The following is a 19,105-nucleotide window of genomic DNA, read 5'->3' as shown; positions in this document are numbered from 1 at the left end:
GTGAATCAGTGCATACTGGTAGCTGGCAAGGAAAATTGACCACCTGAGGACGCGAGGAGACAGCACTTGGGGGGTCTGCTTTTCGGGGGCAAACAAGCCAAGCAACGGCTTGTGGTCAGTCACCACGGTGAAGGGCCGCCCGTACAAGAAATCATGGAATTTTTTTACTCCCTTTACGATTGCCAGACCCTCCTTGTCGATTTGCGAGTAGTTCCGCTCGGTTGTGTTGAGTGTCTGGGAAAAGTACGCCACCGGTACCTCTCTTCCATCCGGGAGTTGGTGCCCCAGGACAGCTCCAATGCCATAGGGTGAGGCGTCGCATGCTAGCACCACCGGCAGCCTCTCGTCGAAGTGTGCCAAGACCGAGTTTGAGACAAGCAAGTCCTTGACTGCCTGGAATGCGGCCTCCTGGCGCTGGCCCCACACCCAAGGGGCCCGCTTGTCCAGGAGTCTGTGTAGGGGCTCCGCTACCGCCGCCTTGTGGGGAAGGAAGGAATGGTAAAAGTTCAATAGTCCCAAGAAGGCCTGAAGTTCAGTCTTGCTCTTGGGCGCTGGGGCATCACAAATGGCCCGTACCTTGTCCCCAGTCGGGTGGACCCCTTCTGCGTCCACCATAAATCCCAGAAAGTCCACCTGAGGCACTCCTAGTAGACATTTTTCCCGCTTCACCTTGAGACCCGCCGTCTGGAAACGGTGCAGAACGGTGCGGAGGCGGTCCTCAAACTCCTCTGGTGTGGGGCCGGCAATCAACACATCATCGAAGAAGGGGGTGACGCCAGGAATCCCTTTAAGGAGAGAGTCCATTATATTCTGGAATATGCCTGGTGCCACGCTGACACCGAATTGCAGCCGCTTTACCCTGAACGCTCCTCTGTGCGTCACAATCGTCTGTGCCTCTGCTGTGGCCTCATCTACTGGCAGCTGTTGATATGCTTGGGCCAAGTCCAGCTTGCCAAAAATTTTCGACCCAGCCAGGGTGGCAAGGACATGGCTGACCACTGGCACTGGGTATGCGTGGGCCGTGAGGGCCTTGTTTATGGTACATTTGTAGTCTGCGCAGATGCGGACCGAACCATTAGGCTTGACGGGTGTGACGATTGGGGTTTCCCAGGGAGCATTAGGCACCGGCTCCAGCACTCCTTGCTCTACGAGTCGGTCCAATTCCTCGTCTATACAGGGTTTCAAGGCGAACGGGACCCGGCGGGCCTTGAGCCTGACCGGTCGTACTGCGGGGTCAAGCTGTAGCGCAATGGGGGGGCCCGTATACTGTCCCAATTTCCCATCGAAAACCCCTGGAAATTCCTTGCATATGGCGTCCACGTCCACTTGTAAGCTAGTGTGGTTCACCCCGGTGACAGCTAGCCCCAGTGGTCCAAACCATGCCAATCCCAGTAAGCTAATGTAGGGGCCCTTGACCACAAGCAAGTCCAGTTGCCGCGTCCGCCCTCGGTATTGCACCCTGAAGGTCCCCACCCCCATTGTGGGGACCTTACGTTTCTGGAAGTCCCGGAGGGTGAATGGGGCCGGCCTGAGTTTGGGACCCCCAGTGGGACACAGTTTCCTTAAGGTCCTTGCCGAGATTATGGATAGAGTTGAACCCGTGTCAAGCTCCATGCGGCATGGGGCCCCCTCTATCTGTACCTCTACATAAATTTTCTCTACGTTGGGGTGGGGCAACTGGTATACCTGGAAGTCCGTGAGCTCCGTCGAGTTGCCTTGGTGCGTTGGGCCCCGGGACCTGGGGCTCTTGGATTGGTCATCTGATGCCTGGTGTCGGGTGGGCCGAGCCCGACACACCCGGGCGATGTGTCCCGATTTTCTGCACTGCCTGCACTCTGCGTTGCGGAAACGGCAGGTCCTCCTCTCGTGACTCTCCCCGCAGCTTGCGCAGTTCCCTCCTTCTCGTCGAGGCAGCTGTGGTCTGTGCGCTGCTTGAGTGCGCTGCTGTACTCGGTGCACCTCCTCCCTGTCGGATCCTGAGTCGTCGGTGAGGTCTTCATGGTGGACCCTCGGTTGGGATGGCAGGCTCGGCCGTGCCTCTTGACCTCTCGGCAGCTTCTGTTGCCAGGGCCTCCTCCAGAGCGACCTGGAACGTTAGGTCCTTCTTAGCGTAGAGGCGTCGTTGCAGCTTCTCATCCTTCAGGCCACCGACGAGGCGGTCACGAAGCATGTTCTCCAGCTCTGAGAAGTTGCAGAACCGGGCGGCTTGGCGGAGAGAGGTCACAAACCCAGTTATGGTTTCCCCAGGGGCTTGCCGCTTTGCGTAGAAGGCATTTCGACGAGCCACCACTGAGGGCTGCGGCGAAAAGTGCCCCTTCAGCTGTTCCATTATTGTTTTGTATGGAACAGTAGCGACGTCTTCAGGCGCAAGGAGAGCCCGGGCGATTTCAAACGTCTCCTCTCCGCAGACGCTGAAGAATATCGCCCTCTTCTTGGCGTCTTCTTCGTCGGTGACCCCTTTGGCTTCTAGGAGGAAGGTGAAACGGGAGGCGTACGCTTCCCAGTCTCCAGATGCTGGGTTGAATGGCGAGAAGCTGCTGTTGGCTGCCATTCTGAGTTCCTTGTGCCCCGGAGCTGAAGCCTGGATACACGGTGCGAGGCAGCGGTGCGGCAGTTGGCGGTGCTGCGGTGCTGTGTGTGGCAGTCAGCTCAGCGGGATCCCATCCTCGTTGCCAGTGAAATATACTCAGAGTCGCAAAGTGATTTCATGCTCTTTATTCAGCTCATAGTGGTGAGGAGGAATGAATAAATGTCCCCTCACAGTATCTGCTTTATATACATTATTTACACAATGGGCTGCACATGATTGGCTAATTCTGGAATTCTACTGTAAGCCAATCAGGTTGTGGATTCACTTCTATCTGGAGCAGGATTGGGTGGTTCCTGCCAACCAATCATACTGCTGCATTGTTCTAGGACCAATCAGACTGCTGCATTCTGAATCCTATTGTTCTAGGACCAATCAGACTGCTGCCTTTTGGATCCTATTGTTCTAGGACCAATCAGACTGCTACAGTTTGGATCCTATTCAACTCAGTACATAACAGTATGTATGATGATTTTGGGGGGTGGTCTTGGGCTACAGGGTGGGCAATTTCAAAAGTCCATATAAGAGCTTGTGCACCATTGTTCTGGGTTCTCCTCCCTCCTGCGTGTGGTGAGTGAGGACCCTGTTGCAACAGTTTTAATAAAGATCAGGCTTACTAGCTGCTTTGCTTCTCAATATTCTCTGGTTGGCCTCTGTTATTTTCTCCTACCGATATGGTACCCACTTAAGGACTCTTTACGGGCTCTTGGATACCCCATAAGGGAAAAGGAGCAGTACTTTTCTTATAACACCAGTTTTACCCGAGTGTCACATTCATGACTCCACATGCAGGCACTGGGAAAGAGTTGCCCTGGCTTCATGCAATGGGTGTTGGGAGGTGAATTTCTACTCCCTTGAGCCGTGAAGTGTGGCAGTTAATGACCCCTGGAAAAGTGAGGCCCTTGTCTTGCAGTGGAATCAATGTCCCCAGGGTCAGACCAGTGTGATGAGAATTTTAAAGTCTTAGATAAATAATAAATGTTCATAAATGTACCAACCAAGCACGTACATAGATCAGCACAGGAAGACCGACCTGAAACCATTTTTGATTCCCAAACGGACCAAATGTTTTCTCTGCGAGGTCAAAGGAAAATGGAAAAGCCTCCCCATTGTCTTTTCCTTCACAAATCCTACCTTAAGGGTATGTCTGTGTATGAACAGGGTGAGCCTGTGACCTGGCTCAGGAACTAAGTATTTATCATCACAAAAGACTGGCCAGGCTCCCCAGGGTATCCAACCAAGTGACCATTAAACAGGTAACCTGTCAGACGAGATAAACAACGCACTCAGATTTCTGCAGTAGACCGCCTTTTCTGTGAGGTAGGTATGATGTATCTGGGGTGGTGGTCTTGAGTTACACCCCTTCTGTGATGTATGCATGATGTATGGAGGGGCAGTCTTGAGCTCCAGGGCAGGGAATTTAAAATGTCTATATAAGGCCTTGCGCACCATTGTTCTGGGTTCCTCCTCCTTCTCCTGCGTGTGGTGAGTGAGGACCCTGTTGCCACAGATCAATAAAGATCAAGCTTACTAGCTGCTTTGCTTCTCAATATTCTCTGGTTGGCCTCTGTTATTTTCTCCTACCAATAGGGAACCTACATAAGGACTCTATATGGGCTCTTGGATACCCCATAAGGGGAAAAGGGGCAGATTTTTGTAGACAACACCAGCCTGTCCTGGAGACTGGCCTGCCTGCCTCCTTTGTTTTATGTCCTTTGTAAGCCAGGAGAAGGCGTGAGGAGCGTTGCTGGACTTGGCCAAAAGCGTGTATCTCACCCTGTGTCCCTCTTCCAGTAATGGGCAGCCAGGGGCCTCCTGGTAGCCTCTCAGGGGGGCTTGAAGGCAACGGAATCTCCCAGCAACTACCCTTAAGAATCTGATAGACTGAGCAGATTTGAAATTCACAGCATGTTGTACACTGAAAGAAAATTATATGAAAATGATGTACCGGTGGTATCTGACTCCTACTAAGCTATTCAAAATGTATAGAACAAGCTCCAATATTTGCTGGAAGTGTAAAGAAAAAGAGGCTATCTTTTATCATATGTGGTGGTCATGTAAAGTAACAAAGTCTTTTTGGGAATGAATTGGAAAAATGTTTAAAATAACATTTGTTAAAAAACCAGAAGCTTTTCTACTAGGAATTACAGGTTCCGACATCCCAAAAGACCAGAAAAGACTGTTTATGTATGCGGCAACAGCTGCAAGGATGCTACTAGCCCAAAGATGGAAAGAACCAACAGAACCGACCAAGGAAGAATAGCAAGCCAAACTGTTGGACTATGCTGAAATGGCAAAACCGAATGGGAGACTCAGGAATCAAGAAGATAATGACTTTTAAAAAGAATGGGGGAAATTCATAACTTACTGAGGAGACCATTGTAAACAAATAAAAGCGTTAGCTGGACTTTAAAAATAACTTGTAGAGAAACGAAAGACATGGATAATTTAGAGAGATGAAAGCTGTGGAGAACGTAATGATATGTGTGGGATGTTAAACACAAGAACAGTCAAGTACAACATTCCTAGAGTGAACATGTTTACACATGGGCAAGAATGTTTGTCCAGCCAACAGGTCAACTTCCTGTTTCCTTCTGGCCTGGGACAGACTTCCTCTGCATGTGACTAGAGGTGGGTGTGGCCTCACCTGTGCAGGTAACGACAAAAGCACAGGGCAGGGCAGCCATCTCTCTCTCTCTCTCTCTCTCTCTCTCTCTCTCTCTCTGACTACATGCATCGAAGAAGCAACATCTGCTTAGCTAAAGATGCTTCCAGCCAAGAGAGGACAAAGGGACTGTCTCCTTATGAGATAGTTTCCAGGTGTATGTTACTTTTCTAAGCTAAGTCTGCCTTTTGGGATCCGATTGTGAACAGAATGATGTGTGAGTAAACTCTTTTTATACTTTTATAGAAGACTGTGTCGTGTCTTATCTTTTATGAGGGAATAAGGGGGAAATACCAGAACAGTTATTATAGAGGCTTCAGCGAGCCTGAGCAAATGCATCTGCTGCAAGTTTAAAAGGGGGAATGTTACTCTGCTAAATTGTGAACTTGTTAACACAAGTTGGAAAGGCTATTATCAGACAATATATCCTCTCCCGCATCCCTGAACATTCCCACAATATGTAGTCTGAGAAAAATTATTTTAAGGACCCATGCAGGGGATAGGGGGAAGCAGAGAGATTCAGAGAATCTCATATATGGATATGGTAAAAGTTTTTTCTCTTCATTATTTTAAATTTGTTCTTGCAAAAACCATTAAAAATATTTCACAAAAAAGAAAAGAATCTGATAGACTGTTTCTGAGTCTGGAGATCCCATAGCCATCATGATCAAGAGCCATACAATGAACAAGGATGAATGAAACTGATTAATGCTGCAGTCGCTTCTCTCTGGCACAGGCAAAATCCTAGACTCTCTGGGTTTTCAGGGCCCAATAAGTCAACTGAAGAGACGAAGGAAGCCCACTCAATGAAAATTTATTGGAGAGACAACATCAGTTTCATTACTTTTGCCCTCCCCTCAAAGGTCTGGACCTCTAGCACTGGTCTTCTGCCTTGGTGCCATAGACCTCCACCTCACACAAGGTCAAGTACTCTTCAAGGTCAGGGATCTGGACACTCACGTAGCGGCCCTTGAGCCAATCACAGTTGAAGACACTGATGGATCTAGTGGTGTCTGTGATGGTCCCACAGCTGCAGGGAGAGAAAGAAAGTCATCTGTAGGGTGGGATCCATGTGGAATCTCCATCCTAGGCTGTGGAGAAATGCGCTCCTAAACTTACAGTGTTTCTAATAATACCACAACAATGCGCTCTCCCTCTAACGCTGGCCTCCTGGGTGGATCTCATATCATTCGCGAATGTTGCTGCTACCTGCCATTGTAGTCTAGACTAAATATTCCAAAATAACTACCACCTGCTTGTTCCGTCTCTGTTCCCAGCCCCAAACGGGGACCAGAGTCACTGTTCTGCCCAGAAGAGCATGGTTTAAAAAGGAGGCAGAACCCTCAATTTCTCCTACTCCCTAATTTTGACTACAAATTGGAACTCTTAAGACGTCATCAGTCCACATATCTGCCATGGACTGGCTGGATGCAGAGAAGCGGTGGGAGATATCAGCTGGAGAACCCCCAAGGGAACCCCCAGGGGAAGAAGGCTCCGGGTCAGGGGACTGGTGGTGGGACAATGATACATGGGGACAGAGAGAAGAGGGAGCAGACTGGGAGCAGGAGGAGGAGGTCCTGGAAACTGAAGAGGCAACAGGATTTTGTGAGCAGGAAGAGGCTGTGGCAGAGAGAAGTCCAGACTCAGAGGCAGGAGAGGAGGGACCTAGGAGACAGAGATGAAGCCGGCTGTGGGAGAATCCAGGTGTCTCCCCCTCCTCCTGCAACCGGCTCCCCACCCCCTTGGTCTCCCAGAACACACAGAGAAATGAAAAGAGCAGAGGAGAGATTGGTTGTGCACAGATGCAGTCTCCAATTGCTTGGGGAAAACCCTGGAGTGGAGGGGACTGTGGGAAATCAGGGACCTTCAGTCCTCGCAATTGCCTCCTTAGGGCAAGACCTACTGGGCAGAGTTCCTGAGATCACCAGGCCTGCGCTTTCTTGGTTCTTTGAATAAAAGTGGAACGCTCAGGAACCAAGAGGACAAGAACTTTTTTTAAAAAAATTGGGGGAAATTTATAATTTATTGAAGAGAGCATTGTAAGCAAATGGGAACATTAGCAGGATTTTAATCTTACTTGTAAGGTAACAAAGATTATGGATAAATAGATGGACACAAAATGTGGATAATGGATTGGTGTGCAGTTGCAAGTGTAGGCATTAGACCCATGGAGGGGGCAGGGGATGTCATGAGATTCAGATAAATCTCTTTATATGGATTTGTAAATGATTTTGCTGTAAAATTATATTTGTAAAATCAAATAAATATGAGAGAGAGAGAGAGAGGGTTAACTTCAATGACCATGGTGGTTTTTTTTACAAAATTGCTGACCTACTCCTGACACCAGTTCCTGACATACATCAAATTATATTGGATGTATTCTGGGGTGTCTTTGTTGTCGGAATCTCTGTACGACTGAGCTACTCCTCCGGTTGTGTCTTTGGAATCTCCTCTGACGGTGATTAACGACCGAAGCCTTTGACCCGAGCCTTCAGGCACGTTCCCCCATTCTGCAGAGTACCCGGACAGCAGAAGGAGTCGAAATATGTGCTACGACGCTACGTTTTATTTCTAACTACGCAGGACAGAAAAGAATATGCATCTGCTCTCTGTGAAAGGCAGAGAACCAACTGAAACAAAGAAACAGGAAACCAGTAACATCAACATCCGTCTCCCGTGAGACTTCCAAGAGTCTGGAATGTAAACAGAGTCTTGTGACTCCAAACACTGCACAGTGGCGTAACAGAAACCTAACATTTGTTACAGGGATTGAGGGTGTGGGAAATGGAACTTACAGGGCGTTGGACTTGCTACGGTGAGCCATATTGTTGCCCACACGGATCTCAGCTCCCCGGAGTCTGTCGCCGCAGCAGTCCTGGCGGTTTTTCACCACCACGGCCGAGATGGCATACTCATCGCCCAGGTCCACGTACCACCAGGGGTCCCTTTCCTTCTGCGTGTGGGTGCAGGAGCCCGAGCTGAAGAGCCCATCACAATTCCCGTCCACAGCTTTGATTCCTCCTGTAAAAATCTCATGTCGGTAGATGGAGGACTGGAAGGCTGGGCGGCCTTTGGCCAAGTTGTGAGCTGGAGCATGATGGGAAGGAGATGGAGGGAGAATAAATGGTTAGAGAATTATACAGCCTCCATGGAAGCTCCTCTCTGGACAAGAACAGGGAGCACAGAGACCGGGGGAAGCTTTGCAAAGCCTTTCAGGAGACCCACTTTCAGTGTTCAAAGAAGCTGCAACAGAAGAGGGAGGAATATCGCCACACTGATATTAAAATAGTTGCATTTCCAGATTTCGATTTTTCATGGCCCTCCAACCAAGAGGTGAGGCTCTGCGGTGTTTAAAGGCCTTTAAACTACCTTGGTAGAAAAGTAAGCTGAACAAGCTCAGAGACGGGCCTTCTGCAACCTTGGAATGGCTATCAAAGGAGGTCAATGTTCATGCCCTCTTCCCACCTCCCTGCATTTTGGGGGAAGCCCAGTCCTGCAATAAGCTGGTGGTGCTGAGAGCCGGAGGCTGAGTTTGGTCCTTTCTCCTGCAGCCTGACACCTCGCAGGGCTCTTGTGAGGATAAAACGGGGGTTGTCATTGTGCAGTGTAAGGGCAGGACAAAATCGCGGTGACAACAAAGAGGTTACGCTCATTTACTCCCAATGAAAATTACATCTGAACGTGTTGTTGGAGATTTCAAGAGTGTGTTGATCTTCTGCCATCCTTGAGTATCTCCCAGCACCTTCCTCCTCATTTCACCTCTACCAAGATAGAGGTCGCATTGGGCAAATCGGAAATGTAAAAGTGCACCAGTTCCTCCTCCTTCGCCCCAAGCAGTCTTGAAGGATAATGCAGAATATAGTCCTACGAGGACCATCTTGGTACTGAGTATGAAAGCACACTGAACATACTCAGAGACTGGTCCTCTCCAACCTTGGCATTGATGTCAAAGGATGGCAATAGTCATGGCCTTCCCTCTCCCCAGACACATTTTTGAGGGTGCCCAGTTGTGCAATGGGTTGGTGGTTCTGAGAACTGGAGACAGCGCCATCAGGGTGTCTCTTGGAAACAGCAGCCACCTCAGTGCTTCATCCACTCCTCTGCCTGGGGATGGAAGAGCCTCAGTCTGAACACATAAAGGGAGGAATCTGCTGGATGGGGCCCTTCCCAACCAAAGGAATGCACATGACAGATGGTTAACTCTTTATTATCAAAGAGAACATGGTTGCTGCTGCAGCTCTGGAGACCTAGGCGTGCCAGTTGAGCATCTTAGTAGGGATTTCCAGGTCCGCGCTTTAGGGAGCGATTGCAGCAACAGCAACTGCCTCCGACTCTTGCCTCCTGGTGGGAACAGTTCCTACCAAATCACTGACCCCCTCCCCTTCTCCTGAGTTACGCAGCAGTCCCTCTTCCCCTGGCTCATGGTCAGCAACATCATGCCAGTCCCCGGCACGAAATCCCTGTAAGCCTCTGTCAAAACAAAATAAAAAAATTCCTTCCAGCAGCACCTTAGAGACCACCTAAGTTTGTTATTGGTATGAGCTTTTGTGTGCATGCACACTTCTTCAGATACACTGAAACAGAAGTCGTCAGCAGGTTTACCACACCTATCAGGCAATCACCCATTCCCACCACCCTTCTGAGTGATACCCCTCCCCACCCTCTCACTATATATAAGGGTCTGGTGACTTCTGCTTCAGTGTATCTGAAGAAGTGTGCATGCACACGAAAGCTCCTACCACGAACAAACTTAGCTGGTCTAAAGCACGCCAGTGCAAGTAGATAAATAGGTACCACTCCAGCGGGAAGGTAAATGGCGTTTCCGTGCGCTGCTCTGGTTCACCAGAAGCGGCTTAGTCATGCTGGCCACATGACCCGGAAGCTGTACGCCAGCTCCCTCGGCCAATAAAGCGAGATGAGCGCCACAACCCCAGAGTCGGCTATGACTGGACCTAATAGTCAGGGGTCCCTTTACCTTTTTAAGTTGCTACTAGAAGGAATTTTTTTATTTTGTTTCAACTACGGCAGACCAACACGGCTACCTACCTGTAGCTGTAAACCTTTGGTTAACTTTTCCATGAATAAATTTGATTTCCCCACTGGATGAGATGTCACCAGTTTGGGGAGGAATAGGAATGCTTTGGTGGTGGTGGAGAGAAGTATCACTTGGGTTGGGGTCTAACCCACAGGTAAGCCCTCCCTTAGCAGCTCTTACCACTTTGCCATGCATACACGCAGTACCAGGCATCCCCACGTGCTGCCAGGAGCGCCAGGGCCAGGGGCCACGTCCAGGTGATGCGCATCCTGCAAGCGGGGAATGGAGACAGCCGTGAGGAGGAGCCATTGCTGAAGCCATTGCTGAAGTCTCTGCCTCCCTTTTGCATGAGGAACAGGAAGAAGGTGGGCTGAGAGCTGGCTAGGAATTCTAAGAGGAGGCCTTCAGATGAATCAAAGGCACTCCTAGCCTTCCTCAAATGGCCAGGAGCATTTCAAGGCAAGTGGTGTTTGTGGTCAGTCCTCCTTGGTAGCATGGATGAAGGAGACAAATCCTCTGTTTAAGGGGGCAGATCAAGGGTGCTGGACCAAGAAAGAAGGTTAGCTGATAGCCCTAAGAGGCCTAAGAGGGAATAAGGTTAAAGACAAGGCAGGCAGGTAAATTAGGATTGCCAGCGGACAGTCTGGCATGTCTACACTACACTTTGAAGAAGCACAAACTCAGGACGAAAGGGAGAAACATGCCAAGAGGAAGGCACGCTTGGCAAACCCTCACTGTGATCAGTGTCCCCACTGTGGAAGGACACGTGGATCCAGAATTGGCCTCCACAGTCACTTACGGACTCACTGTGAAGACCATGTTTTCATGGAAGACAATCTTAATCCTCTACGAGGGATTGCTAAAGAAGAAGTATTGCTTTATTCTAGTTCCTTCTTGCTTAACTCCAATAATAATAATAATAATAATAATAATAATAATAATAATAATTTATTATTTATACCCCGCCCATCTGGCTGGGCCTCCCCAGCCACTCTGGGCGGCTTCCAAAAAAATATTAAAATACTGTAATACATCAAACATTAAAAGCTTCCCTAAATAGGGCTGCCTTCAGATGTCTTCTAAAACTCTGGTAGTTGTTGTTCTCTTTGACATCTGGTGTGGGCGTTCCACAGGGAGGGCGCCACTACCAAGAAGGCCCTCTGCCTGGTTCCCTGTAACTTGGCCTCTCACAGTGAGGGAACCGCCAGAAGGCCCTCGGTGCTGGACCTCAGTGTCCGGGCAGAACAATGGGGGTGGAGACGCTCCTTCAGGTATACTGGACCGAGGCTGTTGAGGGCTTTAAAGGTCAGCACCAACACTCTGAATTGTGCTTGGAAACGTACTGGGAGCCAATGTAGGTCTTTCAAGACCAGTGTTATATGGTCTCGGCGGCCGCTCCCAGTCACCAGTCTAGCTGCCGCATTCTGGAATAGTTGTAGTTTCCGAGTCACCTTCAAAGGTAGCCCCACGTAGAGCGCATTGCAGTAGTCCAAGCGGGAGATAAGCAGAGCATGCACCACTCTGGCGAGACAGTGTGTGGGCAGATAGGGTCTCAGCCTACGTACCAGATGGAGCTGGTAAACAGCTGCCCTGGACACAGATTTGACCTGTGCCTCCATGGACAGCTGTGAGTCCAGAATGACTCCCAGGCTGCGCACCTGGTCCTTCAGGGGCACAGTTACCCCATTCAGGACCAGGGAATCCTCCACAACTGCCCGTCTCCTGTCCCCCCAAAACATTACTTCTGTATTGTCAGGATTCAACCTCAATCTGTTAGCCGCCATCCATCCTCCAACTGCCTCCAGACACTCACACAGGACCTTCACCGCCTTCACTGGTTCTGATTTAAAAGAGAGGTAGAGCTGGGTATCATCCGCATACTGATGAACACCCAGCCCAAACCTCCTGATGATCTCTCCCAGCGGCTGCATGTATGGTAAATGTTGAAAAGCATGGGGGAGAGGACAGAACCCTGAGGCACCCCACAAGTGAGAGCCCAGGGGTCTGAACACTCATCCCCCACCACCACTTTCTGAACATGGCCCAGGAGGAAGGAGCGGAACCACTGTATGACAGTGCCCCCAGCTCCCAGCCCCTCAAGACGGTCCAGAAGGATGTTATGGTCGATAGTATCAAACGCCGCTGAGAGATCCAGCAGAACTAGGAAACAGCTCTCACCTTTGTCCCTAGCCCACTGGAGATCATCAACCAGTGCGACCAAGGCAGTTTCAGTCCCATAATGTGGCCTGAATCCTGACTGGAAGGGATCCAAATGGTCCGCTTCTTCCAGGCGTGCCTGGAGTTGTTCAGCAACCACTTGCTCAATCACCTTGCTCAATCACCATAAGAACTGTCCCTCTCCAGAGGAATAGAAATACCTAACAGACTTCTAGCCTGCCTTCAAAAAATACTTTTTTCTGGACTCAAAGCCTTGAAAGTTATATTGGTTTCAAACCAGATTGAACATCCAGCATAGATATGCCCATTCAAGCTCTGGACTTCAGACATCACATCCAATGGGTTCCCCCAACTCACTTTGGCTCTCTTTCTTGGGGTCAGCAGAAGTCTCTGTTGTCCTTCCTGGTGGGTCAGCAGCCACAGGTTCTTTCCCCAAAACTGGCTTAAGAGATCTCCTTGCTTCCACCTGGATCTTCTATTTGGCAGTCCTGGTTTTATCCTCTTCTGAAGGGGCAGCTGCTGCCTTGCTCAGAATTACCCAGCCAATCGGAGAGATGTTGATACCAGAATTGAGCCCATCAATATCAGGTTTCTGTATCCTTCTTCCAACTGGGCTTATGCGGTTGCTGACTGTCTCCCAAGAGGAAATAACATTTTGTTAAGGGTTGTATTACTTAATCCACAATAGCCAACAGCCAAGAGCAAGGAAGAAGTTGCATATTTATGGGCAGGTGAGAAGTTTATCTTGATGCCCTCAACTGCTACAAGGTGTGCATCTGAGCCCACATGCATGTCCAGCCCTCGCGGGTATTCAACAACAGCTTTGGGAGGACCAAGATCTTTTGCTGGAATTTGTATGTGTGTCCAGTATTAATACGTGTTTGTCATGGACTGGTTGGATGCACAGGAATGGTGGAGGGAACCAGCTGGAGAACCACCAGGGGAAGAAGGCTCAGAGCCAGGGGACTGGTGATGGGACAATGAGGAGCGGTCAGAGGGAGAAGACTGAGAGGAGGAGGTGTGGGAAGCTGAAGCGGTAACAGGGTTTGGTGAGCAGGAAGAGTCTGTGGCAGAGAGAAGTTCAGACCAGGCCAAGAGGCAGAGTTGAGTCAGGCTGCTGAAGAGTCATGGGTGTCTTCCCCTTCTTGTGCTGGTCCCGTGGGTTACCCGAGAGGCAAGATCCAAGTCCAGTCCTTGGTCAAGGTGCAATGGGGAGGCAGTCCGTAGTAGCAGAAGCTGGGTGCAGGGCAGGGAGCCGGGTGAAGTCAGGAACAGGCTTGCAAGCAGGGAGCCGGGGCGGGTCAGGAGCTCAGGCAGGAAAGCAGGACAGGGTCCAGGCAGAAACAGGCAACCAACAATTTTGCTCCCACAACTTGGGACTGGGGCTGGCTGGCTTTTATCTGCCCCGAGGCATAGGGCAGCCCCGGTCCACAGGTGACTCGCCCCTCCTGGCCTGGAGGCGAGCACTCCTCCTGCGGGAACTTAGTTCCCTCCACCTCTCTGCCCTGAGCCTCTGCAGCTCAGGAGAGGCTGGAGGGTTACCGGACCCAGAGGCAACCTCAGCTTCCTCTGACGGGGCTGAGAGTGGAGCACCTGCCGGCAATGGGTCCTCCATCACCTCAGGAGCCAGAGCAGACTCAGCTGATGCCTGCACCTGAGGATCCAGCACAGGTGAGGACCCTTCAGGCTCAAGCCCCAGCCCTGGCTCAGCTGGTTCTGGAGGTAGGGAATCCTGTGCAGGCTGGGATTCCTCGGGTTCATCTGAATCTGAATCCCAGGCCATAACACTTCTGCTGTGACAAGCAGAACTAGAAGAGGGATGAAAAGGGCAGAGGAGATGTTGGCTTCACACAGGAGAAGTCTCTCATTGCTTGGGGAAAGCCCTGGAATCATAGAATCATAGAATTGGAAGAGACCACAAGGGCCATCGAGTACAATGGAGAGGAGGGGACTTCTACGGCGGGGGGGGGGGACTTTCAGTCTCTGCAACTGATGTTCATGGGAATGAGCTGCCTCTCTGCTCATTGGGCCTGGCATTCAACCAAGTCTTGCTTTTGCTAATCAAGAGTTAACTCCAACTTTGAACTGTACAATTGCTGACCAGCACATTCTGTAACAGTGTTTACCCATCATCTGATAACCATGAAGATGTTGCACTTACCAGGAACTGAAGAAAGCTATCTTTATTACACAAAATAAAAGAAACAGAGTATTTGGACACTTCTTCAAACAGCCCAATGTTGTAAAAAATAATAATGGGGTTGGCTTTAACAGCCCATATCCCAATCAGGGTCCGCTACCCATCAGAGAAAAACAAACAGAGGCTACAGCCAGGTAAGAGGAAGCAAGGCATCTTATTGGATCTGTTGCAACAGAGTCTCTTCCTGCCCCTCACTTTCAAGGAGCTGAGGAGCCCAGAGCAAAGTGTGCAGCCCCTTTTAAATCTCAAGAACTTGTAACAGAGAAATTGTAACGCAGGTGTCACAAAAACGGGTTGTCCCCAAAAACAGAGTTTGCATGAAGTTCATGTTATTCCAACTTATTTTCCAGCCTGACAATCAAAATACCTGATAATGGCCCTTTCTAGCTTGTTTTTTAAAATATATATTTTTATTAGTTTTCAGTTACAATCCAATAATAGCCTCATTATAACAATACCAATTTATAATACAATTATTAATACCAATCGTTCAAATAACAAATTAAATAATTTAGATAAAGTGGCCCCCACATACTAGATTTGATAGATTTCTTTATTTATGCGTTCCAAAATCTTATTAATTTCCACTACATTCTGGTCATAATAATAATCCCTTATTCAACAACTGCAATATTTATAACTTCTATTTATGTTGACACATTAAATGATTTATAAAACTGCAAGTGAGGAACTCAGAGCCAGGGCTTTTTCGGCCGTGGCCCCGACTTGGTGGAACGCTCTGTCACAAGAGACTAGGGCCCTGCGGGACTTGACATCTTTCCGGAGGGCCTGCAAGACGGAGCTGTTCCACCAGGCTTTTGGACAGGGCACATCCTGACCCCCTCCTTGGGTAATCCTCACAGAACTCTAGCCCAATGGTTGCCATCAATTTGATTTTGAATTGATTTTAGAATGAATTGATTTTAGAATGTATTTCAATTACTTGATTGTGATTTTATGTAAACGGTGTTATTTTTACTGTTGTTAGCCGCTCTGAGCCCGGCTTTGGCTGGGGAGGGCAGAATATCAATAAAATTTTATTTTATTATTATTATATCCTTGTTCTTCCTGTGTGTGGCAATTATTCTGTCCATGGTATTTCTTCCTGTCCTTGTAAGATGTTATGTCTTTCTTTCCCCTGATTGTTGCTGATATCCATCATGCCTTGGGCAGAGCTGCTATCCCATTGTTGTTCCAGAAATTTCCATTGCTCAGTCCCAGGCTTCGTTGTTTTGCAACTTTAACAACAGCAGCAAAAGTCACTCTGTCCCAATAAATAACCTGTTTTCACAATTTTCCCTCTCAGCCTGGGAAGAAGAGTGGTCTGTCGAACTGCAGATGACTCAATAAAGAACCTTATCAGTTCCTTGGCAGCTCACAGACTCCTTTCCTCCTTTCTTCCAACTGAAGATAAATGAGCAATTATACTTTCAATTAAATTAAATTCCAAGTCCTCTTAGCATTATTCAGTTCACTCCGTAAATAATAAAGGATGGGGAAGAGTCAGCTCTAAGTTTCCATTGTAAACCTTTTGCAAAATAGAGCTTCCCTCTCTTTTTCCTTTTTTTACACACATAGTTCCATTTGGTGCTATATTCCATATTTATAATCCAATTTCTTCCATCCTCGCTTGGACGAATATAAGTTGAACTAACATCCAGAGGAGGGTTGCCGAATCATAAATTTAGAGAAGAAAACTTTAAATAAAGAAACCCTAGGCTCCTGTCACCCCACCGTCTTTTCTCAAGTTCAGCCCTTAAAGTCCTTGCTGTTTGTTTTGTTCTGCAGTTTGTGATCTCATCTCTTCCAGCATGCACCTGTACTTTAGTTCAATTAAGCTCTAATTAACAGGAGAACCTCTGCTTCTGAATGGCAGCGTTGGAGGGTTATTGACAGGTGAAGTGCTTTTGCACTCAGCGCCTCCCTGCCCCCCACATTCCATGCCAGAGCAAGAGCCAGGTACCGAGACGAACAGCGAGTGAAGCCCGTTCCCCCCTGTCCCTGGGGGGGAATTTACAAGGATAATTACCCTCAATCATCCTTGTTTTTCTTTCGCCAACGATTTCCTACTGTCGTGGGAGCTGCCTCCCTTAAGGCAGAGCAGAACCGAAAGCCACCTTTCTACCCTGTTTGAGACATTCTTAAAAATGGTGGCCACCTTGGCTCCCAAACCCATTGTCATGATCCCTTCTTCATACACTGAATATGCTCCTTTGACAGCTCTGCTCCTAATCAATACTTGCAGAGTGGAGGCCCATTCAGCTTTTCCTGTTACCTGACTTGAGAGGGTCTCTGAGGTTAACTGGGGGTTAAATGTTACTGCTGTATTGCTTTCTGTTTCAGACATGTGGTTTATGTGCTTATGTATGTGCAGTTACTTTGTGTACTTAGGACACCCTAGAATTTTATTAACACTGGCTACAAATAGGTAAGGGACGCGGGTGGCGTTGTGGGTTAAACCACAGAGCCTAGGACTTGCTGATCAGAAGGTCGGCAGTTTGAATCCCCACGAGGGGGTGAGCTCCCATTGCTCGGTCCCCACTCCTGCCAACCTAGCAGTTCGAAAGCACGTCAAAGTGCAAGTAGATAAATAGGCACCGCTCCGGCGGGAAGGTAAACGGCGTTTCCATGCGCTGCTCTGGTTCGCCAGAAGCGGCTTAGTCATGCTGGCCACATGACCCGGAAGCTGTACACCCGCTCCCTTGGCCAGTAAAGCGAGATGAGCGCCGCAACCCCAGAGTCGGCCACGACTGGACCTAATGGTCAGGGGTCCCTTTACCTTTACCTTACAAATAAAAGAGTCCGTGATCATGTAACATGTTGTTGTTGTTTAGTCGTTTAGTCGTGTCCGACTCTTCGTGACCCCCTGGACCAGAGCACGCCAGGCGCTCCTGTCTTCCACTGCCTCCCGCAGTTTGGTCAAACTCATGTTTGTAGCTTCGAAGACACTATCCAAACATCTCGTCCTCTGTCGTCCCCTTCTCCTTGTGCCCTCCATCTTTCCCAACATCAGGGTCTTTTCCAGGGAGTCTTCTCTTCACATGAGGTGGCCAAAGTCTTGGAGCCTCAGCTTCAGGATCTGTCCTTCCAGTGAGCACTCAGGGCTGATTTCCTTCAGAATGGATAGGTTTGATCTTCTTGCAGTCCATGGGACTCTCCAGAGTCTCCTCCAGCACCAGAATTCAAAAGCATCCATTCTTCGGCGATCAACCTTTATGGTCCAGCTCTCACTTCCATACATCACTACTGGGAAAACCATAGCTTTTACTATACGGACCTTTGTTGGCAAGGTGATGTCTCTACTTTTTAAGATGCTGTCTAGGTTTGTCATTGCTTTCCTCCCAAGAAGCAGGCGTCTCTTAATTTCGTGGCTGCTGTCACCATCCATTATTGATCGCTGCAGATGGTGACAGCAGCCACGAAATTAAGATCATGTAACATAACCCATGCTAAAAGAAAAGAGAAAAGGGGAGCGTGTGGGTATATCCGATTTTGAAGCCTAATGGACCACAAAGTCAGGGTTCAGAGATCTGTGCCTCCTGTACATGCTCAGCCCTTTGAAATCCTATACCAGCTGAGCACAGAAATCTCTGGCCCATTCTTTAGATCCATATCGAGCGAGGCATATAGCTGATCCCTGAGGAGCAAAGTGGGGGTCCCATTGGCACTTGTGAGCTAGCAGACTATTGAAAATTTGAGGTTTAAGTACAGTTGCAGTCCAACTCTTCTCTATGGAAAAGGGAAGGGCTTTCTGAGTAAGCAAATAATGAGAGCCATTCTCCCAGAGATTCAAATGTTTGCAGGTGCCACTGTTTGGATATCTGAATCAGACATTCGTGTAGTGAGGTTAGGATACAAATCCTTCATGTTTGGTTAACAGTATGCAGAAGACACCCAGCTCTACCTCTCCTTTAAATCAGAACTAGTGAAGGCGGTGAAGGTCCTGTGTGAGTGTCTGGAGGTGGTTGGAGGATGGATGGCGGCCAACAGATTGAGGTTGAATCCTGACAAGACAGAAGTACTGTTTTGGGGGGACAGGAGGCGGGCAGGGGTGGGGGACTCCCTGGTCCTGAAGGGAGTAACTGTGCCCCTGAAGGACCAGGTGAGCAGCCTGGGAGTCATTTTGGACTCACAGCTGTCCATGGAGGCACAGGTCAGTTCTGTGTCCAGGGCAGCTGTCTACCAGCTCCACCTGGTATCCAGGATGAGACCCTCCCTGCCCACAGACAGTCTCGCCAGAGTGGTGCATGCTCTGGTTATCTCCCGCTTGGAGTACTGCAATGCGCTCTACGTGGGGCTACCTTTGAAGGTGACCCGGAAACTACAATTAATCCAGAATGCGGCAGCTAGACTGCTGACTAGGAGCAGCCGCCAAGACCACATAACACCGGTCCTGAAAAACCTACATTGGCTCCCAGTACGTTTCCGAGCACAATTCAA

The 19,105-nt window shown here is 49.0% G+C and overlaps 1 protein-coding gene across 1 annotated transcript; it reads right to left on the bottom strand.

The window, feature by feature from the left end:
* Positions 1 to 6,080: 6,080 nt before the first annotated feature.
* On the bottom strand, positions 6,081 to 12,916 carry LOC308480910 (fucolectin-like). Its single transcript, XM_081012891.1, has 4 exons — positions 12,823 to 12,916; positions 10,468 to 10,556; positions 8,048 to 8,339; positions 6,081 to 6,282 (listed from the first exon to the last, which is right to left on the bottom strand). Exons 2-4 carry the CDS (start codon positions 10,553 to 10,555, stop codon positions 6,126 to 6,128), a joined length of 537 nt encoding a protein of 178 aa, XP_080869017.1. The 5' UTR covers position 10,556; positions 12,823 to 12,916; the 3' UTR covers positions 6,081 to 6,125.
* Between the last annotated feature and the right edge of the window lie 6,189 nt (positions 12,917 to 19,105).

This window comes from Podarcis pityusensis (genome assembly GCF_964106645.2).
Source record: "Podarcis pityusensis genome assembly, chromosome: 7".
Classification (NCBI taxonomy): domain Eukaryota; kingdom Metazoa; phylum Chordata; class Lepidosauria; order Squamata; family Lacertidae; genus Podarcis; species Podarcis pityusensis.
Note: the sequence above shows the minus strand (reverse complement) of the source record. Positions and strands in the feature narration are given on the sequence as shown.